At 34.2% G+C, this 26,639-nt stretch overlaps 1 protein-coding gene across 3 annotated transcripts; it reads left to right on the top strand.

Annotated features, from left to right (window-relative positions):
- Positions 1–47: 47 nt before the first annotated feature.
- Positions 48–24,776, top strand: LOC132728312 (WD repeat-containing protein 47-like). Of its 3 annotated transcripts, none has more exons than XM_060713950.1 (10): positions 48–1,865; positions 3,707–4,120; positions 4,524–4,892; positions 5,733–5,800; positions 12,583–12,746; positions 16,159–16,328; positions 17,517–17,687; positions 20,875–20,997; positions 23,069–23,287; positions 24,268–24,776. In XM_060713950.1, the coding sequence occupies exons 1-10, from the start codon at positions 230–232 to the stop codon at positions 24,408–24,410; spliced, it is 3,477 nt and encodes a 1,158-aa protein (XP_060569933.1). In that variant the 5' UTR covers positions 48–229; the 3' UTR covers positions 24,411–24,776. The 3 variants fall into 3 exon arrangements, with proteins under 3 accessions (XP_060569933.1, XP_060569934.1, XP_060569935.1); XM_060713951.1 differs by having other exon boundaries at positions 20,875–21,001; positions 23,073–23,287; XM_060713952.1 differs by lacking the exon at positions 4,524–4,892.
- Positions 24,777–26,639: the final 1,863 nt, after the last annotated feature.

Here is a 26,639-nt window from a genome sequence, read left to right as displayed (position 1 = left end):
CGAAATGTCAAATTACAGACTGGTTGAGATATTTGTATGCGGTGTTGCTTTTTCATTCAGAATGAATAGGAACCAGGCTTTTGTGTACATAACGCCACCTATGATGAATAATAATGGTGGACAAAATAAAAAATTACTGACTTTTTCCTGACAAAAGTGAAATTACATACAAGAATAAGAAAAATTTAAGCTGATATATGAAGAGTTCAATAAAGAAAAGATAGTAAATATGCCGGCTGCAACTATAACAATGAATGAAGGTGATGTGGTGAAGCTTATCTCGGAATTCTTACAAAATCGTGATTTGAACATTTCCATGCTGTCTTTGGAAAGAGAGACCGGTGTTATAAATGGACATTTTTCAGATGACATGTTGTTTCTTCGACAGTTAATTCTTGATGGACAGTGGGATGATGTTATAGAATTTATTCTACCGTTAGAAACGATCGAAGGTTTTGATGGCAAAAAAGTTAAATATCTTGTCACAAAACACAAATATCTAGAGCTTCTTTGTATTAAGTCAGAACCAAATGTGTTACAAAACTATGACTTTACTGTTGATGAAGTAGTTAAAACCCTCAACAGCCTTGAAAACCTTTGTCCAACTAAGGAAGATTATAGTAATTTGTGTTTACTTTTAACTTTACCAAAATTGTCTGACCATGCAGACTATCATGACTGGAATCCCAGTAATGCAAGGGTAGAGTGCTTCCGCAGTGCTTACCTTCTTTTGGAAAAATTTATGCCAGTTGACAAGACTGAAAATAAACTGTCAATGTCACAGAATGACAGACTACTTCAGTTACTTTTGAAAGGTTTGTTGTTTGAGTCGTGCATTGAATATTGCCAGCAACAAGCTACTAAAGAAGGCAGTGGTGAAATTGAGGTGAAGGATGTGTCATTGTTACAGGATAATGGTTTCAGTGATGCTGACCTGAGTTTGTTGTCATGGTTACAAAGTGTTGCGCCAGAAGTATTTTCTATTCCATTTGAACAAAAGAACTTAAATCTTGACATACGACCGCTAATGAAACCTTCCCTTGAAGCTTCATGGTCAGAACAAATACTTGTCACACCAATAAAACCAAAGATGTTCCCACATTCTGCTGTTCCAAACATGCGTCCTAGGTCTGCTGATATCATGTCAAGGTCATTAAATCCCCAGTTTGATGGGTTGACTAGCGGATTGTGGCAAGGGAGAAATGTCATGACATCATCATTAAATGCAAGAAACATTTTATCTCAGTCAGTTGTACCTGGAAGCTTGATGTCACAAAGTTTGAGAAAAAATCCAATGGAAATGTCAATATGTAAATTATTTGCAGAAGGTGATAAACTTGACACAGAAGCAGCTGTCGGTGAAAAACTTGAACCTAAAAAGGTAGAAATTGAGCCCCCAAGTCAGCCTGTCCAGAGACCTACACAAATACAAAATATTCAATCCACAGATCAACCAAATAGATGTAATACGCCACCAAGGATGTCTACAAGCTTCCACAATAAAGCACCAACAAACTCTGTCAGATTGCAACAGTCACAGCCATTTCAGCCACAACGTTCGCAGTCACCTTCACACAGTATCACAGTTGATAATCGTTCAAGTGTCGACAAAAATTCAGAGACTCAAGGAAGTCAAAATGGATCAGTGACAGTCAGAGATTCAAGTTCTGAGCTTTATAAAGAATACCAGAAACAAAGACAGTTACTTCAGCAAAAATTAGAAGAGCAAGAAAAGCAACGCGAGCTGTTTACAAAAGAACTGAAAGAATTAGAAAAAAGGGAAATGAGCCTGGAGGATAACAAACTGAGGGAGACTGGAACGCCAAGAAGTGCTGTAGAGGTCAAGCAAAGAAGAGTTGCTCAAGGTAATAACCTCCTAATCCTTATGCATATGTATAAAATACATTATAACATTATACAGTGCTATATATCCAATTCAATACATCGTAATGATTGTCATTTAGAAATTTTGTTTGGACTACATTTAAGCAACTATTTACTGAAATTGGTCGCAATAGGAGAGATGTGCAGAATGCAACATGTTTTGTTTCAATGTTATTTTCACAGGGTTATGCCCTTGTAATGATTTTTCTCCATTATTCATTTTTCTTATTACTATTTCGCAGCAACCACTGACTGGACTTCCAAAAACTTAATTAGAACGAATCTAAATATAGAAAGATTGAAGTACCTGTGCATAGAAATTTTCATTTTTAAGAAAAAGAAATCACAATTTGGCATTTTTTCCCCTTGATATTCATGTTACTGGACCAATTTACAATTTAGTGGAAAATATCCGTGTTTAGGTAAATATCCAATGGTTCAACTTTATGAGCTTCATTCTGTCAATAATCTTAGTTGAAAAAAAGAGAAGTATCATTAAATCTGTTAAAGTGGTAATTCTCACTGTTTTTTGTGAAAAGGTCAGTAAACCTAAAATGTTGGAACAAACATGTATATTTTGTTATAAACTTTTCCCATTCATGACTTGAAGAAGGAGTTTGATGAAAACTTAACTCGGTGATAGACAGCAGTGAAATGAAGTGAAGTGTCCAAAAACTGTATTTTCTACCTTGCCTATTTTTTTGAATAGTTTCCCTATCTGATAATTATAACCTAATAATGCTTCTCTAAACTATCAATTATATCTCATTAAAACATCACACATTTATTAAGATTAGATATGAAATGGAAAAAAATTTGCAATAACATTGAATCAATTCTGTATAAAGTTCAAACCTGAAAGTTGATTTTCAAGAGTCAGTAAAATTTCTTTGGTCTGTTTGCATACATGTAAGTGAAAGTCTGAAACACGCTTCAATAATGAAATGAGTAATTTATTTGAATATGCAAAGACTAAATTTATTTAAAGGTCTCTGACCAAGAATAGCCATAATTTTCTGATTTTAATAGATTCATATTACAGACCTGCAACAATATGTTCAGATGCACCAAAAACCGAATCAAAAAATCGAATCGAATTGAACATTTGGTAATTCATATGCATTGATTACAATAAACATGATAAAACATGTTTTAAGATGTCTTAATATAAAGAAAACTTAATTAAGAAAGTTTTTTTTTTAGTAAAGCGATCATTTATTTGCGCTGCTATTCTAACTGATGACATATGAATACATGTATGCCTACCTTACCATGTTCACCTATATATCAGTCATTCAATTGTAAAACATTCCCTGCCATTACATCAAAATATGGAAGTGTCAGCTATGGTCATTGTGTTATTAAGTGTGATTTTGGAAGTTTCAAAGCTGAAGAGCTTCATCCAAAGTTTTATAATTTATTAATTGCTAAATATCAACAATTTTAGCAGTTGTCAGAAGAATAGTATATGTCATGAATTTATCAACAACAATTAGAATAGAAAATTAATAATTGTTTTTGTAAGCTCTTAAGACTTTGTACTTTTTGAAAAACTATAGTTGTTGTCAAATGTTTTTCGTTTTGTGTTGTTCATTTATGTTTTGTTCAGGCCACTAAAACAGTTCTGTTTCCAGTCTACCTACCCTCTTAATTAACTGCTTCCCCTAGACTTTTTCAAAATCCTTTATTTACAATATATTATTACATAAATTATATATGAAACCCTCTTTTGTTGTGAGGGGAGGGTGTTCAAAGACCAGAAACAGAATTTTTTCTTTTGCCTCATTTGTTCCTGTATCTTAATTGATTTATCATTCACTAGATGTTGTTACAAGTACTCCGAAACAGGATGATTTGCGTGCAAGCCCACCTAGTACAGACCCAGAAACCAGTCCTGATATTGGTGTCTCTTATGAAGAGGGAGAAAAAGATTTTGAAGAGTCAAAGTGTGGTTCCCCTCTCAATATAGCTCAGCATAGACTGAAGCCAAAACTCCAGGAACTAGAGTTTACTCCTATCATGACTCCTTCAGAATTAGATAGAGCTGGGATGTACATGGAGCCACCAAGTTTCTTAGATAACAACACTACAGAGAACTTTTCTGTATCTGATATAGACAATAATAACCGACCAATTCCTGTCCTTGATCTTGACAAGAATGTAGACAGTGAAGTCCAAACCATTGATGTCATAAATGATGAAAAAAGCCCTTCATTTGTAGGCTCACCAGTGAAAGGTAATCATGTTAAATCTAACAGTTTGGCTGATTTCACTTGCACATTTTACCTAAAGATTGCCGAAACGCACTTCAATGCTCTCTGCATTGCTGTTTGAAGAACAACAATTGAAAGAAATGTAAAATTATTGTTATTGATCATGCTTTATTATTTGAGTTTTATATCGGAAAAAAGTGCTGATTATGCTTTAAGTTAAAGTAATCATTAATGAATTGTTTAAATTTAAATGCTTTACAAGAAAATCTTTTTATTTAAGGTCAAGAAATTTAGTTTTAGTTCTTTTTTTTGCACAAAATATTTTTTTTTACTTCTAACTTTTATTCAAATTCATCATCCCTAGCAACTCTTGGCATTATGTTTGCTTGCACATCTTTTATGGCTCTTGTGATAAATTAAATACAGCTGCAAAGAAAGTTGACAAAAATGTCAGGAAAAGTAAACCAGCCAATACCAGTTCCACAAAAACCACCTCAAAGGATATTGGAAGCAAAAGACCATTAAGTAGGTCACAGTCCACAAGAAATGGGACAAAACCCTCTGATATCAAAAGCAAGACCCTTCCAAGATCTCACTCTGTACGACAAAAATCAGATGTTGCAAAGCCTGGTACCAGACCTGATAGCACAGCTCAGAACAAAAGTCAGACTTTACCACGGCCTAAGAAAACTGAGCAAGGAAGCAAATCACCTAGCAGGCCAAATAATATAAATCTTGCAGCTGGGCCAGGACCTAGAAAGATGGGAAAGGCAGCATTGAAACAGCAGAACCCAGGTACCAGCATGAAGCATGGAGCATTAGGCATGGTATTGCCACCTTTTGACCCCTACATAAGAAGAATGCTTGCTGCATAATATTTATACATGTATGTCAGCACTTAATTGTGGATAACATGACTGTGTTGTTTTACCCTGTTGTTGAGATAAACTGATGGAGAATGGAGAATGTAGAGCCTACTGTTCAATGTTGAACATGCGACATTTGTTGACACTCTTACATATAACATTCAAAATAACTCTGTTATGAATGCTTTTCTTGCATAATGATATGTCTTGTGTTGTAGTTTGATGGCTTATACATTGTCCCTGGGTTTAATAGTAAGTGAACTGTCTGTTAAGGTTAACTTAAACCAGCAAGTTGGATATGTAGTGGTTTTGTTTTCATAGCTGGGCATGTAGACATGGCTAGACATGGTTTTCGCCTGGAATTGCAAATGACTGGTGTTAAACGGCTGATACTACTGCAATTCTGCTTGCTTTCCTTCAAGTGCTTTAACTAATAACAATTGCTAACTTCTAATAAAACTTACTAACATCATAGTAACATGTTAACTCACCCATAGCATCAATTTAAAAATCACATATTGATTTTGTAATGTTATAAAAGGTATGCTGTATGTAGCACTTTATATGTGACCTTTCAAATATATTGTAGGTTATGTTCAATCAAACCTGTGTTTAATTTAAAACCTTCAATAAAGACAGTATTAATTTATCTATCAGTCAATATGATTTACAAGAGAAACACAATATAAGAGAAACCAGTTTTAGAATTAGAATAAGAACTTTAAGATGTACTTATCTACAATTGAAAGACTTTATGTTAATTTTTCAGGAGGTCAGGACAGTCGTAGTTTACATATGTCACATTTAGACACCCCAAGCCCTGTTCACAGATCAAAGGTATATTATGGGTAATTTCTTTCTTGTTTCTAATGGAATTCCACTTAAAATTTATTGTTGATGTACATATTGATACAAATTTTTAGCTCACTTGAGCAGAACATGTTAGTGATGAGCTGTTGTGATTCTCATGGCATTGTGTGAACTGTTCATTGTCAAGAACTTCACAGGAATATAGGTGGTCCCCAATCAAAATGGATGAAACGGTTCTGGTGTATTACATAAAGCCCATCTCACACAGGACACACGGCTTACACGGTTGACCACCCGTGTTAACCGTACATACAACCGAACTAACCGTAGCGTTATCCGAGTTACACTCGGGCCATTCGAGTGTATCCGTGTAAGCCGTGTATGATTTTTAAAACTTTTAAAAAACTGGTACGGATGCCATGTCCGTGTATGACTGTATAAGCGACCGTACAAGACCGTAAGAGACCGTATGAGACCGTATATACAGCCGTATGTGAAGTTCACTCCACGAGTGAGCTCAACCGTATCAAGGTCGTATATAAATCGTATGGAATCGTTCGAGACCGTCCCCAAGTCCTACATCCAACACCCGATTAACACCCGAGTGTCACAAGATCACGGTACGATTCAAACGAGTGCACACACGGTTTCATACGATCACCATACGACCAATACGGTTCATATACGAAACATACATGGCTGACACGGTAAAGTACGGGTAAACAGGGTCTCACATGGCCTCGTACGGTCTAACACGGCCTCTACGTCAGCAAGAACTTTACAAAAAACACAACTACCTGCTGCCACCCTACCAAGAGTGTTTGCTGCATCACACTAGAATGTATCCAAAGAAGAAGTTTTGGACGCATAGAAGGAATACAAGAAGAGCCATCCAGGCCCACCGACCACTCCAACTTATTGACCCTGATAAGCTAGAGGACCAACCGGCAATCACCGTGTCTCTCTGGGATTCAGACTCCAATGCCAGCTCGGTGGACCCTCCAGCAACCGCTACACAACAAAAAAAGACACATTCATTTTACATTGCTTCACTTTTTATTCATTTATTGATGTTAATATTAGTTATAAAGATTGTTGACAGGTTATATGGCCTTATATAAACGGCTGTTTGTAAAAATAACCCGAACCTGTCAACAATCTTTATAACGAATTTATAAAACAGCAAGCATCATTTTTAGAGGAATAAAGCGAGATTTCTTTATAAATCGACAGCAGCTGTGTATATAAAAATATATAAACGTCACGATTATCCAATGAAAAGCGACGTTACAAACGTGCAGTATTATAATGATCTATATATAAGTGTTCTTCGTTGAAATTTCGAAAATTCATGAAGCCAAGTCATCAAAATGGGTTAATTTATATCAAAACATACACAAATGTGTGATATTTCGAGTCTAACTCGAACAAAAGTCGGCGGGACCCTATGTAAACCCTGTGAAAGTCGAGTAAATCGAGTAAAAGTCGTGTTTTATCGTACAAGACCGAACTAGACCGTACTTGGAACCGTACAACAGTCGTATGTATTCGTATGCAAATCGTGTTCAAACCTTGCTTGACCGAGTATATCCGTGCTCAATTCGTACATACTCGTGCTACATTCGAGTCTAATTCGTGCCAACTAAACCACAAGCACGGTTGGAGCTCAAAACTCGTACCAGTCAACCCGTGTATAACCGAGTATACCGTATGGGAATCGTGTGTGCAACCGTGTTTTGTGTGAGACGGGCTTAAGTAGGTCACATGGCTTGAATATGAGTTTAATGCAAATTTCGAAAATAATCTTGGCTGAAATTACAAGGCCTAGAGCTTTTATACATCATATAGATGTATTGTATTAAAATTGTTCAAATTATGCCTAAAGGGTCAAAATAAGCATTTCTCTAGAAGTCATGGGTATTCCTTATAAATGTATGTTTAGAGAAAAAAATCTACCCCAATGAATAGAGCGTAAAACATCATCTTATAGATATCTTTTTAAGTTGTTTAAATTAATTCTTTAGTGTTAAAATAAGCCCCACCCTTGGATCCTTAAATGTACATAGTGTAAAATTAAAAATCTGTCTCTGAATCTCGATGGCTAAGGCTTAGATCACGCCTACTAAACGGTGGCTCTTTCACATTTTTGTGATCTGTTTAAATGAGAGCCATCGACACTTCCGTTGCAGAGCCCTCGATGAAAACAAGGCTGAAAAAGGTAAGAAATTTTAGTAATAAATATCAATTTTAAAAGATCATGCTTGTTTTTCAAAAATCGAAGAATGTCATGCCACGTCGAACATTTTTCTCATTATGTTGAGTGCAGTTTCGATAAGAAATACCCTGAAATGACGTTGCTAGAACTTTTACCAAATATAACATCGTGTGTTTTCTTTTACGAGGAGACACGTTTTGAGTGATTTCCCTACCGTAAAGTAGATGCTGGCCTATTTAATCGTGCATACAGCATTGTCCCAATCTTATCTTTGGACCAACACAAAAAAATAACTTAGTTGAAAACCAAATAATCACATTTTTATAATTGTGATCGAGCCATCGACAAGGTGCTTGCGCCATCGGCAATGTGAATGAGCCCTAGAAAATGTGACGGAGCCAACACTATCATTCATTTTGTGATAATATGATGGAGTGTAACCGTTATTATACCTATTTTATCAACATATACAATTTCATATGCATCGTATCACTGGGATAACATATTGAAATAAAATACGCGATTTGATTATTGGAATTAATTAAAATAGAAGTAATAAAGGTCACGTGTGTGCACGATTGAAATATGCAATGGTCCATTCTGCACAAAGAAAGACAGAACGGACCACATACGAATAGTGGGAATTGTGAGAAAATTTTGCTTATGAACGCAACTTAAAACGACACCTCCAAAGATGCGGAAAAAGTATAAAGAAGAACCACACATGCAAGTATTGTACCAAACAGTTCTGTAATTGCCGTATGTGTACCGTCCTGTCTTTCTTTGTGCAGAATGGAGTATTGCATTCTTCAATCGTGCACACAAGTGACCTTTTCCGTGTATGTACAAGTTCAAAGTGCCTTTTAGCCCTTTCCCTCATGAGCATATTGTGAAAAAAGGCAGTTTTCATTGAAAAGCCTCCTGTTTCAAGTTCAAACTGTTATGAAACTATGAAAAATTCTTCAATACTAATCAAACTTGGCACAAATGTTGACTGGACCATTGCCTTTGTAACGACATGCTCAATCTTAAATTTCCTGTTAACATGGCAACGAGGGGACATCTCAAAATTGCCCAAAATAACTATTTTGCCTTGATTTTTTTCCATCAAAATTTATTTGAAAGGGCTGCAACTTCTTAAGGGATTGAGATAGAGTCAAAGGCTTTTCAGAGCTGGTTACATGTTACCTTATGATCGACCTGGGGTCTTTTTAGCCTCTCACAAGTCCAAAATTTTCTTGGCGATTAGGGGGACTACCGCCCCCTTTCAAACCCCCCAAACAGAAGGGGGCACATCCCCCTTCTGGCAACCCCCTGATGTATCTTTTGGGGGGGGGGGGGGGGCGCCGAAAAGTGCTCACTTTTTAAGCAACATTTCTCAAATGAAAACATTTGTATGGGGCCCAAATAGGACATTTTTCTATTTGAGGCCTAAAAGAGGGGGGGGGGGTCGAAAGTGCGTTGTTTCGCGTATATATGAGATAAATGGTTAAGAGAAGAGAAAGATGGTGTTGCGAATCGCCCATCACATATACCGCACAAGAAAAGCATTGATGCAAAGCATCAAAGGGCGTCCAAGCAAGAAATGCAGCAAGTGAAGATGAACTAGTACACATATGATGACAAGATATTCTTATAAACTACCAGAAATGTTTATCACTTATGAATGAGCGGACGAAAGACATTGTTCATTATGAACTTTGATTGGCATGCTAGAGATTAGAATATTACTTGTTATTTCTTTTTGATCGTGGTTATTAATAGCAACGGATATACATGTATGCAATCATTTATAATCCATATGTGTAACGCATGATCAACACGTACCACACCTTTGTAACTGTCCCTTATTATGTGATCGCTATTAGCGAAGACCCCCTCTTAAGGCATCTGTTCACACTTGAAGACACTGGTTATATAACCATGTTGATCATGTTGAGAATAATTGTTTATTATACAATTATTGTAATATCTGTTAATTTTAATAAAAAAATACAAATTTTATGAATATTGTTTTCTTTTCTTTTTTGTGTTTTATGTGCTATTTTGATACTGAGTTTTTACTACTCTTTTTTTATTAAAATTGTAAATTAAATTTTAAGAATTCAATTGTCATATTGACCGACGATTATAAGTCAAAGCTTAACTTGAAAAAGTCAGTAAATTATGGTTTATCTTTCAATATATAATATTGTTTATTCTTAAATCATGTACATGTACATTTGTATTTTTCTTTATCATTTCTTAAATTATCAATCAATTGAATAATTCATAAAATCTACTTTGTAACTTAGAATAATTCCTCGGCATCTTTACTAAACACGAATAACAAATTAAATAAAATGTTTCAAAGTTGATAATGTCATTTTAATACCATAAAAATGTACCTTTTTCTCAATTATTGTACATATCACAGATTTATATTACATATAAATCCGTCGTGTACATATTTATTGTTTTAATCTCATATAGATAAAATGAAACATGCTATTGTTGTTGTTTTTTCTAATTGTAACGATATCAAACATCTACTCCAAAACCGGGAGAGACCGGACAATAAACGTGTGGTACTATTTGCCGGTCACTAGTAAATCCCGGTCAAAATACACCGGGAGAGACCGGTAATTACCGATAGGAGTGATAAATAGATATATCTATAAATAGAGATTTGGAATATTTAGGTCATCAACTGATCATTCTAGGATACATGCACAACAATAACATACCACTGATAACCCACTGTGTACTACAAAATAATAAATATAAAACCCCGAAGAGCGCGATTTATTGACGGAAAAGGTTATTTCATTTGAAAATGTTTGCATCTCGCTATTCCTTCATTTCATTCTTAATTAATAATCAAGCGCCCTCATACCGATCGGAATGATCCGCTTTTATTATGACCGACTAAAAGGCTCGAGAAGTTGCTGTCGCCCTTTCACAAAATCTGATTTCATTCCATAAGGGCGCCGCGCTTCGGCGCGGACGCCAATAATGTACTGGTCGTCGCCTGCTCATGATAGTTTTTTTTATGAAATTTAACCCTGGCCTTATTGGAGTAAGTCTTTCCACACACATCACATTAAAAATCATTTTTGTATCCCCTTATTCATGTCGAGATTCCACCTGAAATTTAAATAAATTTTAAAAATTAAAAACTGAAACTTTACCGACTAAATTAAAAAAACTATTTTTGTATGTCTAGTCTGTTTATATTTTATACAAATAGGTTTTACTTCAATTATAATGAATTCCAATAATCAAATCGCGTATTTTATTTCAATATGTCATCCCGGTGATACGATGCATATGAAGTTGTATATGTTAATCAGTCAGGTATAATAACAGTTACACTCCATCATATTATTACAAAATGAATGAAATTGTTGGCTCCATCATATTTTCGAGGGCTCATTCACATCACCGATGGCGCCAGCACCTTGTCGATGGCTCGATCACAATAATAAAAATGTAATTATTTGGTTTTAAACTAAGTTCTGTAAGTTATTTTTTGTGTTGGTCCAAAGAGGAGGTTAGGACAATGCTGTATGCACGATTAAATGGGCAGCATCTACTTTACGGTAGGGAAATCACTCAAAACGTGTCTCCTTGTAAAAGAAAACACACGATGTTATATTTGGTAAAAGTTCTAGCAACGTCATTTCAGGGTATTTCTTATCGAAACTGCATCCAACATAATGAGAAAAATGTTCGACATGGCATGAAATTCTTCGATTTTTGAAAAACAAGCATGATCTTTTAAAATTGATATTTTTACTAAAGTTTCTTACCTTTTTCAGCCTTGTTTTCATCGAGGGCTCTGCAACGGAAGTGTCGATGGCTCTCATTTAAACAGATCACAAAAATGTGAAAGAGCCACCGTTTAGTAGGCGTGTAGATATTTAATGTAAAATTCCATCTAATGGATTTGTACCAAGATTATTCAAATTATGGCCTTGAGATCAAAATTGTTCCTGACCAGGGGTCTTTGGTTTGCCTTATATGTTTATTGTAAAACCTAAGAAAATTTCCTTCTTTGAAACCCCAAGGGCCAGAACTTTCAATGTACATATTTGGCATGAATTTTGGGGCCCTTACCCTCAAACTTCACAAGGTGCATTGGTCTTGGCCAGTAGGTAACCCTTACATTGACCTTGTACGTAAAAAAGGTGTCCGACCGATAGCTTAAGGTACGATTAGTTTCCGGACTGTAACTTTGTCATGCATTGAAGGATTTTAAAATAACTTGGCATAAATGTCTACCACAACAAGATGATATGTAGCATCCAAAACCCATGTCCCTACCTCTAAGGTCAAGGTGGTAAGTTCACTGTTCAGTATTAAGCAATTAGTTACTTTAATTCTCTTTTCTTTTCATTGTACCTCTCTGCAATGCTTAAGAAACCTTTTCGGGGGCATTCGTCACTTGTGCATGGCAGCTCTTGTTTTTTGCTATAATTGGCTATAATATACTTTATTTATGATAATAGTATAGGTAGCTACTCAAGGGCATTTCTGGGAGTGGTAAAATTTTTACACATGCAAGATGCATAAGATAGGCAAAGATGTTTCATTATCAGTTTTATCATTTCAGAGAAGCTCAGCTGATGGAAGATCAAGATTCATACCAGTTACTACCCTTGAAGATATGCAAGCTATTCGAACTGTGTCATTTCACCCATCTGGGGAAATGTACATGATTGGTTCAAATACAAAAACTCTGAGAGTGTGTGAATTCCCAGACCTGAATGAATTGGTGTAGGTTTTCATTTTAAGCTTGACTTTTTCGGAAAGGTTTGCTACAGTCATGTTGTCTGTTCCTGTTGCAGTTGCCGTTGATGTCCAAAAACTTTAACATTGGCCATTATCTTTTAATTTCTTAATGGATTGTCTTCATACTTTGACACAACAACCCTTTGGACAAGACTTTCAAATAGACCTGACTGAACTTGACTTTGACTCAAATAACCTTGACTTTCAAGGTCAAATGTTTGAATTTGCTTGATTTTTGCTATAATTATGCTCCCGAAAGGAAGTCATATTAAAGTCGCACCATCTGTCTGTCTGTGCCTCCCCACTTCATTCTTGCCCGGATTGTTCCTTTGTCATACATTTAGGGATTTTGAAATAGTTTTAGCTCAAATGTCTACCACATCAAGACAATGTGACGCGTCGAAGAACCATGTCCCTACCTCAAAGGTCAAGGTCACACTAACATTTTGTAGTTTCACATTATCACAAGAGGTACACACATTCGTGTCCGGACTGCAACTTTGTCAAGCATCGAGGGATTTTAAAATAACTTGGCATAAATGTCTACCACATCAAGACAATGTGTCCTGGCTAAAGCTGATGTCCCTCTGTCCATCAGTGCGTCTTCACTTACACAACAATCATGTCCAGACTGTAACTTTGTCATGCATTGAGAGATTTTGAAATAACTTGGCACAAATTATTATCATATGACAACATTGTGTCGCTTCCAAGAACCACGTCCCTTCTTCAAATGTCAAGGTCACACTTATATTTTGAAGTTTCACATTATCACAATATAGGTGCACACATTCATGTCCAGACTTTAACTTTGCCATGCATTAAAGAGTTTTAAAATTACTTAGCATAAATGTCTACCACATCAAGACAACATGTCACGTCCAAGACCCATGTTGCTACCTCCAAGGTCAACGTCACTCTAATAGTTTGAAGGTACTTATGCTCAAAAGAAGAGTTTGAAGGCACACATTAGTTTCCAAACTGTAACATTGTCATGCATTGAAAGATTTTTAAATAACCTGGCATAAATGTCTACCACATTAAGATGATGTGTCACGTCCAAGACCCTTGTCCCAAGGTGTTAAGTTGTTGTAAATAGCACTTCATTTCACAAGAACAATACTTTCATTCTCTTTTCCCATAATACCTGCATGCTTAAGAAATCTTTTCGGGGCATTCGTCACTTGCGTGACAGCTCTAACTTTGTTATTTATGAATGGATTGGCTTCATACTTGGACATAATAACCCTTTGGACAAGATCTTTAAGTTGATTGTGATGTTCACTCATCAATGACCTTGACCTTTAGTCATATCTTTTGGCATATATAATTCAGTATATTTGCATGGGTCTGCCTGTGTGTCCATCAGTGCGTCTGACCTGATTTGTCCGGTCTATATCTTGCTCATTCTATGAAGGGTCACAAAATAATTTGGTACAAATATTCAGCATGATGGGATGGTGTGTCGCACACAAAATCCAGGCCTGCTACTCAAAGATCAAGGTTACACTTGGGGGTCAGCACAAAACCCATGTCCCGAGCTTAACTTCTACATGCATGGAGGGATTTTAATAATTACCTCAGGACAAGTGTTCTCAATAGTGAGGCGTAGTGTCTGTGGCAAAGATCAAGGTCACATTTAAGGGTCAAGGTCAAATAAAAAAAAACAACATTCATTTGCATGTATTACTTCTAGATACATTGATGGATTTTAATTGGCACAAATGTTTTCCATGTTGAGCTGTCTTGGGCAAAATGAAGGTCAAGATCACAAGAGGTCAAAGGTCAAATTTAAATTTGTGTTGAGGTCAACTTAGTCACTGCTATACACTTTTAGCAGTTTGGTGTATGTATGTTTGTCAGTCTGTGTGTCTATCTAGATTTATCAGGTCTATATCTAGCTTATTCTTTGAAGGATTACAAAATAGTTTGAAACAAATGATCACCATGATGGGATAGTTTGGTGTATGTATGTTCATCAGTCTGTGTGTCTATCAGATTTATCCGGTCTATATCTAGCTTATTCTTTGAAAGATTACAAAATAGTTTGATACAAATGATCATTATGATGGGATGGTGTGTATTAGCAAAACCCAGCTCTGCCACTCAAAGATCAAGGTTTGGGGGTCAGCGCAAAACACGTGTTCGAAGTGTAACTTCTACATGCATGGCAGGACAAATGTTCTCCAAAGTGAGGCGGAGTGTTGTGCGAAAATTTCAGATGTCTGTGATCAAGAATGTCAAGGTCTTTTATCAAAATTTGTTTGTAACTTATGCTTTGAAGTGTTATGTTTAGTGGTCAGAGGATTTTTGTCCAACCCACTTGTGCTGAGCTCGACATAGTTGTCAAAGTGGCTGTTCAGTGTTTGTGTGTGCATGTGTGCGTCGAAACTTGTCTATGCAATAACTTCTTTGTGCATGGAGGAATTTTCAAATAAAATGAATTGAGTTTGAGGCACAAATTTTCATCATGAGTCCAGGTCTCCGGGTCATAGGTCAAGGTCAACTGATGCAATGTCAAGATTTTGCCTTGGGTTTAAGAGGATGTGTTGTGTACATCTCACCTATGTATACATCGTTCTCCTTGATCTGAAGCTTATAGGCTCATGTTTTAATTAAGATGAGCGGGTTCAACATTCTGCCCATGGGCATGTTTTTGTTTTACAGGTTTGTGCTATAATTGGCTATTTAAATTGTAAATATTGAATGTATTGTCTTCATACTTGCAGACAACAATACTTGGGTCCAAACATTAAAAAAGATCTAATTGAACTTGACCTTAATTTCAATTTGATCTGGACACTTAAGGTCAGATTAGTGAGTTTTGCTACTGTTGGCCAGAACTTTGTTATTTATTTATGGATTAGAAGACCTTGGACAAAAAAACACTTATGACATTCACGTATGTTGAATAACTCAAATATGACCTTGACATTTTAAAAATTATTGAAATTTGGGGACATGATAAGTAATTCAAATGTGACCAAGACCTTTAATTGACCTTGACCATCAAGGTCAAATATGAAAATTGAATTTTATTTGTTAAAAAAAATGTGTTTTGTAGGAGTACTCTTTACTATAATATTCTTCCTCTGATGTGTTTGACTTTAAGAAAAAGGTGAGTGGGGGCCTACTAGGTGGTGGCTCTTGTTAGTTTTGGTTTAGTAAGCGGGGATATTATACCTTTTCGAGATATAAGTATTAAGTCCTATTTCTGCTTATTTTTGAATCAAATTTTGTTCTTACCAGATTCATTGCAATTTTATAAGTAATAATTTTATAAGCAGCAAGAACAGTAATTAATGAGGTTTTAAACTGCTAATGATTAAAAAGTTTTTATACCACACATTTTATTGCATTGTTATATAGTAATACTTGTACATGTTACTTTTTGTAGAGCTGATCACATGACTTACCCGACTAAGATTCTATGTCAGAAACACAAACATCATAAAGGGAGCATATACTGCTCTGCATGGAGTCCCCTTGGAGATTTGATAGCTACTGGTTCCAATGACAAGACCATTAAAATCAACAGATTTAATATGGATAGTTGTACAATAGATGGTAAGTTGTACTTAAATAAATAAACACTAGATAGTAAGTTGTACTTAAAGGTAGTAAATTGTGTGATAGAAAATAAGTTGTGTGTGGTATATGGTAAGTTCATTGTGATAGATTGCAAGTTAAACTATAAATGGTGAGTTGTACTACAGGTAAATGGTCAATACACCCATTGACAGTATCTTTATGAACTACGTAAATAACCAAGGTACATCAAGTGAAAAAATACGAGTTGTTTCCCTTATCTTCAAGTAAAATCAATATCTCTCATTCTAAAACAAAACAAATTTAGCCATTTTTAAACCGCTAGTTGGGGGCGAATTATTGTCTGATTTTAAAATTTAATACACCAATAAAAAGCTTGTGATATTAGCTTCATCTCTGTATATATATTTCAACACATCATTTGACACTAAAGGTATTAAAATTTAAGGTTAAACCTACCACAAGTTAGACCATTTTATATACAATTTATACAATGAGATCTTTACTTACAACTCTTTTGATAAGAATAGCATGTCGTCTGCTAGTTAGAAAACTGTCAATCGGTGTAATGTATTATACATATAAAATGATTGTAAGTTGTGTAATGTTATTTGTTATTTTATAACTATATTTGTTGAATTTTGGTAAGTTGTACTGTACATGTAGTTGGTTCTTTAAGACAGTTGTCACTTGCAAGACCCAGGTCCCTAGGTCAGAGGTCAAGGTTGATTTTTTTGTATTGAGCAAAGTGTATTTGTTTTATCTTTATAACTTTGTCTATGGTCTGTACTTTGGCATGCTTGATGGGATTTTAAAATAAGTCTTTAAGAAACTAATCTTTGGTACTAATTTAGATTTTCATTAGCTCACCAGAACCGAAGGTTCAAGGTGTGCTATTAGTATCAAAGGGGAATGCTCTGATGTCCACCGTCATGTGTCAACATTCATTATCTTCTCTGAAACCGCTGGGCAGATTTACTTCAAATTTGGTCTGTAGCATCCTTGTGACAGTCACAATTAAATTTGCTCATATCATTTCAATTGGCCCCTTTAAGGTGTCAACAGAGCTAAAAGTAGAAAAGCCTTAAAACATCTTTTCTACTAAACTAATTGATGGATGATCACCAAACTTTATATGTAGCATTTTTAGAAAGTCTTGTATCAAATTGGTTTAAATTAATTTGATTGGCCTCATTTAATTTTCAGGTCAGGACATTGAGCTTTCATTTCATGACGGAACTGTGCGAGACCTTGTATTTATGCAGGATATTAGTAACAGGGCCTCCTTATTAATCAGTGGTGGCGCTGGAGATAGTAAGATTTATGTCACAGATTGTGAAAGTGCTATGCCTATCAGAGCCATGGCTGGACATTCAGGTAATTTAACTTTCGCTATCCATGTAATTTTAATATCACACTTGTCTGAAGTCCTATTGAGGCCGGGTGCTAATTAATCTGCCACGCCTACAATTAAAGAAAGTCATTGTACCAATACTTTTAGAATTATCTCCTCATTTAGCTTAAATTCTTTTACTCTAATTTCTTTTATTTCTACAGTAACCGGCATCTTGAAGTGACTATAGCAACCAAACAAACTGTCACTATAGTTGATATCACTGTCACAATAATATTACAATGATCACAAAATATCATAATACCATAGAGATATTTTGTTGGATTTAGAAAACTTTAAAAAAAGAGCATTTTTACCATGTCAGCCATCCTTGTCCTAGCAAACATTCTCATTGTTTAAAGATTTTTTTATCAATAACTTTAATAAAACAGTAAATATTTCAACAGAATACAAATATTCATCATCATTAGTATAAAATCCTTGATTTCTGTGGTGCCCTAAGTCTATACTGTGATTGACAACTTAAAGTATGTGGCACGCCCTAAAGATAGAAATTAACTCTGAAGTTTGTTTTTTGTTGTTTTTTTTTTAAGAGCTTGGAAGTTTCAACTAGAAAAAAATTAACTTGCTGTATGCCTAGTTCTGGTGTCCAATTGACCATAATTTTTACTGATTTGAAAAAAAAAAGGGTATAAAAAAAAAGACTGGTAGAAATTGAAAATGTTCATATGAATCACTTAGAATTCAACATGTTTGCGCCATCACAACAGTTAAAATATATACTATCTACCAAGTGATATTAATATAACTATCCTATACTGTTCCTACATGGAATGCAGAATAATACTTTATAACATTATAGAAAGATGTACTGAAAATTATTAATATGTTTTATCTTCATTTAGCATCAACTGGATAAAGGTTAACTTGCATCAATATTTATGATTTTCCCTCTGAACATGATTTTCTTTATTTTTTACCCTAACTAGCGATTTACTTGAGATATCAAATTTATAGTCCTGCAACATAAAATTATCATAGTTTTGTGAGACTAGAACCTGCATGTCTAGAAATATTTTTATTCTTTGAAAATTGTCATTTACTTAAGAGTTGAAATTATTGATCATTGTCATTACTAGCATCATGTTTGACAAGCTTTATTAGTCCCCTACCGGTTAAACCCGAGGGGACTTCAGGTTTACCCTCCGTCCGTCAGTCTGTCCGTCTGTCTGTCTGTCCGCACTCACAGGAGAGTAATTATGTGGCTAGAGGAACAATAGGTAACTGTTCTTTCTCTTTGATGTCATTCATTCCGTAATGCTTTTATGTGGCTATTTTCTTTTGTGTGGCTAAAAAGAACAATAGAGAGAACAATAGAGTAGCCACATAATTACTGTCCTGTGAGAACGTCCGTCCGTCAGTCCGTCCGTCCACAAAACTGGATCCCGCGATAACGCAAAAAGTACTTAAAATATTTTTATGAAACTTGATATATGAATAGATGGCAGTATGGAGATTATGCACGTCTTTTTCTTTTGTTCCTATGTTGAAAATTCTGGTTGCTATGGCAACAAATAGTCTGAAAATATGGCAAATTTAACATAAACTGGATCCAGTGATAACTCAAAAAATACTGAAAATATTTTTATGAAACTTAAAATATAGGTAGATAGCAGTCTGGAGATTATGCACATCTTTTTCTTTTCTTCCAATGTTGAAAATTCTGGTTGCTATGGCAACAAATAGTCTGAAAATATGGCAAATTTAACACATAAACTGGATCCAGTGATAACTCAAAAAATACTGAAAATATTTTTATGAAACTTGAAATATGGGTAGATGGCAGTCTGGAGATCATGCATATCTTTTTCTTTTCTTCCTATGTTGAAAATTCTGGTTGCTATGGCAACAAATAGCCTGAATTTCAAGATTTCTGATTTAAATTTTTCAGCTTTTTCACTATAAGTTCTTTATTTCTTAAGGTGTTTACTTCAAACTTTAAATATAAGTTTCTGGTCATCAACCACATCATATGTGACAAGGTTTACAACTCTAGCACAAAAATTATCAGTATTACCTCCCTTGAACTTAGAATTTTTATGAAAAAAAATGTTGTCTTTTTTAAATAACTTCTTTATTTCCTAATGTTTCTACTTCAAACTTCATATAAATTTCCTAATGTATCTACTTCAAACTTCATATACTGTATACGTTTCTAATTATCACTCAACATTTTTGAGAAGGTTAAATACTCTTGCAAGACTATTTCCAGAATTATGTCCCCCTTGAACTTAGATTTTTTTCGAGAAATTGGTATTTTTTACTCCAACTTCTTCATTCCTTATAGGATTTACTTTAAAATCCCACATTGTAATAATATGACAAGGTTGGTTAAACATAATTTCCTTACTAGGCAGGGAAACTTAACACATTACTGTGATATAGACAAACTCAAAAGATTTAAGTCCATTCATGTCATTCATTCACTGGTAAAATTGAATGGCCAATGGCCCATCAGAATGTTGCTGGGGTTCTAACCGGTAGGGGACTTATGGATTGCTTGCAATACTATGATAATTGCTTGTTAATCTAGCTTCTTTATTTAAAGAGTTGTCTTCTCTTTGAACCTAGAAGTTTGCTTTAAAACTGGTGTGTACATTTTACTCTTATTATATTTTTTACTGAAGGGATTTACTACAGATTGTCAGATTGCGTTAAGAATGGCTAATGGTTCTATAATGTAGGACATTTTGATAATAAATATGATTTTTTTTATATTAGAATTTTTTTGTTGTTATTTTTTTGTTAACAGTTTTGTCTTTCTTTACTGCATTCATAATTGATTTAGCCAGACACACTGTATTCTCTTACAGCTCTTGTTAAATATTAATCTTAACACCAATCTTGTGTGCTGTTTGAAGTCTATAACCCATTGCTTCTCTGTTGAAACCCCTGATTGAGCACTGATTTTACATGCTATATATATATTGAGGATAATTTGTTACCTACAATTTGACAAGTATAGCTGATTTTAGATGATTCAATCTGCCTGAATAGCTCAAAGAATTCTGTCTTCTGTTTTCTGTGCCAATGTGTGGTATTGATGTTAATGATTTATTAGTAAAAGTTTATGTTAAATTCAGTATCTTCTAGATATTGTAATGTCATCTACAATTATGTAAGTATCATATTTAATGATTGTTATTTTAGGTGTTGTTTACTCACTACATACCTGGGGCAGATGTATGTTTGTTAGTGGTGGCCAGGACAAGACTGCAAGATTCTGGGATCTGAGAGCCTCCACACCAATTACTGTTGTACCTAGTCCAACTGGTGGGTTGTTTTAAGCTCACCTGAGCATAACATGCTCCTGTAAGCTTTTGTGATCCCCCTCTGTCTGTCATTCAGTGTAATAGAAAAATAAATGTGTCATAGAGAACACTTTCAATCTCATAGAAAACTAAATGTCTATTAGAAATAAATTTAGTCTTATAGAAAACTAAATTTCTCATAGAAAATGCATTCAGTCTCATAGAAAACTAAATGTCTATTAGAAATACATTAAGTCTCATAGAAAACTAAATTTCTCATAGAAAATGCATTCAGTCTCATTGAAAACTAAATGTTTATTAGAAAACACATTTAGTCTCATAGGAAACTAAATTTCTCATTCAATCTCATAGAAAACTAAATGTCTCATAGAAAACATAACTGTTTCAAAGAGAACACATTCAGTTTTATAGCAAAACACATTCAGTTTCATAGAAAATACATTGAATCACATTAAAAAATACCTTGATGAAAACAGTTGGTGGCCAAATGTTTATGGTCTACACACAAACACAGACTAGGTAGTCATCTATGTGCAACCGAAGCAATCTTCCTGATAAACCTGTACCCAGGAAACATATATTGTATATTGACAGTGGCCGATTTCTTCGGCGTCCAGGAATCACGCGATTTCTATGTCTAGGGTCATTTTGGACGAAACATCGCCACATCTGAATAAATTATTCCAGTAACATATTATTACATATCAAAATCATTGATCGTTGCTGCTTACTTAGCTTGCCGCATACTAAAGTTAACAAGGATGAAGCTGTCTCTGCTGCACCAAATAACAGGCAGAGGTACATGGCCATTTCCAATTTATTTAGTATCCAGCACTGTACGCTTTTCAAATTTCTGAAATTAAAGGCAAACACTATAACATCTGCTGGCAACAGTAGTGTTCGCTAATACTAAATTAACAAGGACAGTCTCTGTGCACAAGTAGCATGCATTCCCAAATTTACAGTCAACTGGTACACTCTGTACCAAATTCCAAGCATAAGAAGAATACATAACCTGGCATATTTACAAATATTAGTCACTCATGGAAGTTTCTCAAGTTCATTGTTACCATTTATAACAAATGAAAGAGTTTCGCAGAGCATTTTGAACAAGACACTGCAAATGCAGGGCAATTTACGCCGGTATGTAAATTTGTGTGTAATCAAAAATAATCTTTCAATTAGGGTAGTTACCAAATCAAGACACTTGTCCGAAAAATATTTTATCTAAAGGTATGACCCGCTTAATGGGCACCAAAAAAATTGACAACATGCTCTTGGCAATATCCAGACAATATCTGGATATTTTATAATCTCTACTAACCCTGACCTTGCAAATATTAACCTAAATTACATGTGTCACACTTGTAGTCAAAATAGTCATCATTTGTGTTACAATCCATCAATAAATGATGACTTTAATCTTAACTTTGACCACTCTATGTGACGTTGACTTTGGTAGCAGGGACCTGGATTATGCACGCAATACTTAGTCTCACAATGGTGAACATTTGTGCCAAGTTACATTAAAGTTTTGCCCTGAATAAGCATTTTTCAAAGAACTCTAAGTATGACCTTGACCTTTTACCTTGTTGATCTTGTTTTTCATATTCTATTGTAACTTTTGATTTCCTTTAGCTATAGCAACCAGTTATGAAACGCTTTTGTATGTGCCCTATTTCAGATACATAATATGAACTTTGTGATATATTTGTTTATTTCAATGACAATTTATGTAATTTATTTGTTAAATATGAAAAAAAAAAAATCAACTAGTATACATGTCTTTTCCTATATACATATCTGTCTAGCAAAATTATACCATTGTTGGTCAAACCAACACAATAAAGGTCATATGGCAACATTCAAGCTTTACTGCTGGTGTAAGACCTCAGATGCCTTCCATTGCATTTTTTCCGGCATGAATGGGTACCTGAGTAGAACTACTGAAGTGTAAACTAGCAGGATAGCTTTCTTACATGAAAAAAATCCAAAGTCCCTGGAAAAATTTAAACCTAGTGGTGAGGGGCAAGTGGCAAATCAACAATTAATTTAATTTAATTTACAAACAGGAAGCCCATTTGCGTCAGTGTGTGTGGACCCATCAGAGAGACTGCTAGCATCAGGACATGAGGATGGTTCAGTGATGTTGTATGACATACGTAGTGTACGAGCCCTACAGAGCTTCCGACCACACTCCGAGGATTGTAGATCTGCTAGATTTTCTATGAATGCGTTCTACTTGCTGTCTGGATCATATGACAGAAATATTGTACTTACAGATCTACATGGTATGTTCAAACAGAAATATTGTACTTACAGATTTACATGGTATGTTCAAACTATTAAATTAAGGTAACATGTATTTTGTACAGAATCCATTGCTGGATAGATCAGTTTGTCTTGCAGTTGAAAGCACTTCTTAAAGTAGGCTCATGAAATCTTTGTTTTAAAAATTACAGTTGTCATACTTAGATACAAACCTATGGAAGAATATTTATTTTTGGCACAAAGTAGCTCAGTGTTATTTACTTTTTGTTTGTGAAGAGTTTGACATCAGATTTTAAATCGTTGTCTTCCATTACAGCAAAGAAATGTTAAATGTTTATTGACATGGTCACATACATATTAGGTTATGCAAAAATGTTGAACAATCTAATAATGAAATGTTGAGTGTTGAAAGTGATATCTTGATACTTCTACAGATGTTTTATCATAGTGTCGTCTTCCTCTACTGCGTCCAATACTCAGTTAGTCATTTCTGTCTCCTGTGACTGCACTTGTTGATTCTACTATAAGCATTTTTTAATAAGAATATGGCTTTATAATGACCTACATAAAATCCTATGTTACAGAGACGTTGGAGGTATTCATTATTCTTTGGCAGCTCTAGTTAATTTTTTGTTGAACACTTGAATGTTTTAGTTTGTGTTTGCAAATAAAAGCATTAATGATGAGTGAATTTGTAGATATTATTTGCTGCCTTTTGTTGTTATACCTGCTCAAACATGAAACAAAACACAGAAGGAAACAAAAATATTTTTTATTTTCTTAACATTGACAGAGAAACTTAATTCTTCATCAAGTATACAAATTCTTAATCAAGTATAAAAATTAAAAAAAAAAAACAAGAAAAAAAAAACAACCTTAATGCTATTTATTGAATGTTTGAAATAAAAACTTACATGTTGAAGAATTAGGACAAAATATTGTTAAGGAAACATTGTGTGACGAGATGAACGAATAAGTGAGTGTTGTTTTATTGTTTCAGGAGATCTACTGAAACCTTTACCAAGTGTAATAGTTGCTGATCATCATGATAAAGTTATACAATGTAGATGGCATCCTAACCAACTTGCATTTGTCTCAACAAGTGCAGATAAAACAGTTACATGCTGGGCACTTCCTGTATAGAAGACTGGCCACTTCCTGTTTATCATTGTTTCTCTTACAGTATTTTACAATAAGTTAACTGGAACTAGATGTCATTTTTACATACACACAATGTCTGTGTAGCATACAAGCACTTGTTGATTATACTGTAAGCATTTTTGAATAAGAAAATGGATTTTTTTCTGAAAGTAATGCATAAGTATAGTATTATTGTCACATAAATACTTGCTGTTAGTTTTCTTAAATGCAGTAAATGTGTTGACGAAATTTTCAATCTTACAGACAGTAGCTTCCTTTTAGTAGTTCTTTCAGTCATTTCATATTATCCATTAAATAAGTTCAAGTAAGAAATAACAAAAGTTCTACAATTGTAGTTAATCATCAGTGTTTCTGCCAGAGCGCGTTTTTGCGTTTTTGGCGCACTATTTTCAGCCATGACGCAATGAAATTTAGTTAGTGCGTATTTTGTGACGCAAGAATTTCACCGTCGCTGATTTCAACACAAGTCAGATATACAGACTATAAACCGTCAATTCAGTATAAAAATGTACTGAATGTTTACCGTGGGCTCCACTATAATTTTAATGAGAAATGAAATTTACCAGGTCCGTGGTCCGGCATTTAGCCAATTTCAACTAGTTAATAAACGCTTGCATTTATACGTTACTGCATATATTGAAAGCGCCCAGACAAAATTATTTATTTTGTTGTCGTCATATTCTGCGAACGAATAACTGTCTGCTGGAAAATGCAGTCTGCGGTATATGTTAGTGTTCATCTGTGCTGTTCTACAGAAATTAGAAACTTCGAAGGGAGCGATAGCGACAGGAGAATGTTTCTAATTTCTGTAAAACAGCTAAGGATGAACACTAACATATTTAGTGTCAAGCTTTATTTGGCCCTTGATTACGTCACTAGGCGGTACTATGAAGCACTATGAAAAATAGAAGGCGACTATGAACGAATTTCAATATAGTATCGACTTTCTTTCTTCTATGAAAATTAACACACATAATTTTTAAGAAATACAGCGTTATTATTGGATGACAAATAATCCAAAATAGCAGAGATTGACCAATTTCTTCACGAAAAATATACAAAATATTGTAAATAAAACTTATAAAGTGTTACCTGTTTTTTTTTTTTTACATTTTTGTTAAATTTATTGGCATGACCCTTATGAATTTGAAATGACCCCTAAAATATCATACAGGGGGTCATAAAAGACCCTCAGAAAATCAGAGCTGGCAGAAACACTGAATCATAACTGTTTTTAGTTGTGAAAATGCAAATGCAGTTGTAATGGAAAAAGTACAAGAAAAAACAAATATTCTGTATTATAGAATCTCAGATGAAGTATTTATCCAAGTTTAAAACTTAATGACAGCCTGTCATATCATGAGAAACACTCATAACAATTGTTTTATTTGCATATTTTCATGTTATATTGTAAACTTTATCACAAATTACTGAATTCCAATTTTACATTTCTTCACACACATATTCATGTTTAGTAACTTTTTTGAAAAAGTGAAATCTCATAATGTAATGTTTAAAATAGCTACATTAACACATATGTAATAAGTTTAATATGTCACTGATTTCCACAAGAATTCCCATGTACACTGTATTTAAGAAGTTCCCTTTTTGTGGCTTATGTAATCCATTGTTCTACAACTTATATTTAGTAGAGCTTCATTCATAAAATTGTCTCACATATACATTAATGATAATAATCTAAATGATTTTTGTAAGACAAACTTGAATAACTTAATGTTATTCTTTAGATTATTTTAAAGTTTTGTTTTAAATGTCTTGCAATTATCTATTATTATGTTTATTCAAAAGACAGTGATTCAAAGTAATAAAATACAATGGCAATTTCATCCTCAATTTTTGATATGTTATTTGAATGACATATATATTTTTTTCATATTTTATTTATTTGATGATCTCTTTCTTTTCTGTAGGAATATTAATTTAGAGTGGCATGTGTAGGAATATTGTGATATACGAGGGTTGTTCAAAAAGAAATAAGACTATGAGTCTTACATTAAATTTGAATATTTTCATATTCACGGCAATCATAAAATGTTTTCAACAATGTTATCATATTTCTTTGCTAAACGTGTGCTCCATGTGATATTAAATTAATAACCATGGTTACATGCAACCGGCACAGGGCATCAAAAAAAATTCTGCAGCTTAGTTGTACTTTAGTGTATTCATTATTTGATGTCTGTTCTTTCA

Source organism: Ruditapes philippinarum, unplaced genomic scaffold (assembly GCF_026571515.1).
Source record: "Ruditapes philippinarum isolate M1 unplaced genomic scaffold, ASM2657151v2 ctg583_1_1_1_1, whole genome shotgun sequence".
Taxonomy (NCBI): Eukaryota; Metazoa; Mollusca; class Bivalvia; order Venerida; family Veneridae; genus Ruditapes; species Ruditapes philippinarum.
This window is presented reverse-complemented; position numbering and strand designations above follow the sequence as displayed.

What these genes read in the sequence shown, in the direction of transcription:
- LOC132728312 (XM_060713950.1), top strand. Translation starts at nt 230, where the DNA reads ATGCCGGCTGCAACTATAACAATGAATGAAGGTGATGTGGTGAAGCTT. An exon ending in TGTAGGCTCACCAGTGAAAG is followed by an intron (nt 4,121 to 4,523) that starts GTAATCATGTTA and finishes AATTAAATACAG; the next exon opens with CTGCAAAGAAAGTTGACAAA. An exon ending in TGTTGTACCTAGTCCAACTG is followed by an intron (nt 20,998 to 23,068) that starts GTGGGTTGTTTT and finishes ATTTACAAACAG; the next exon opens with GAAGCCCATTTGCGTCAGTG.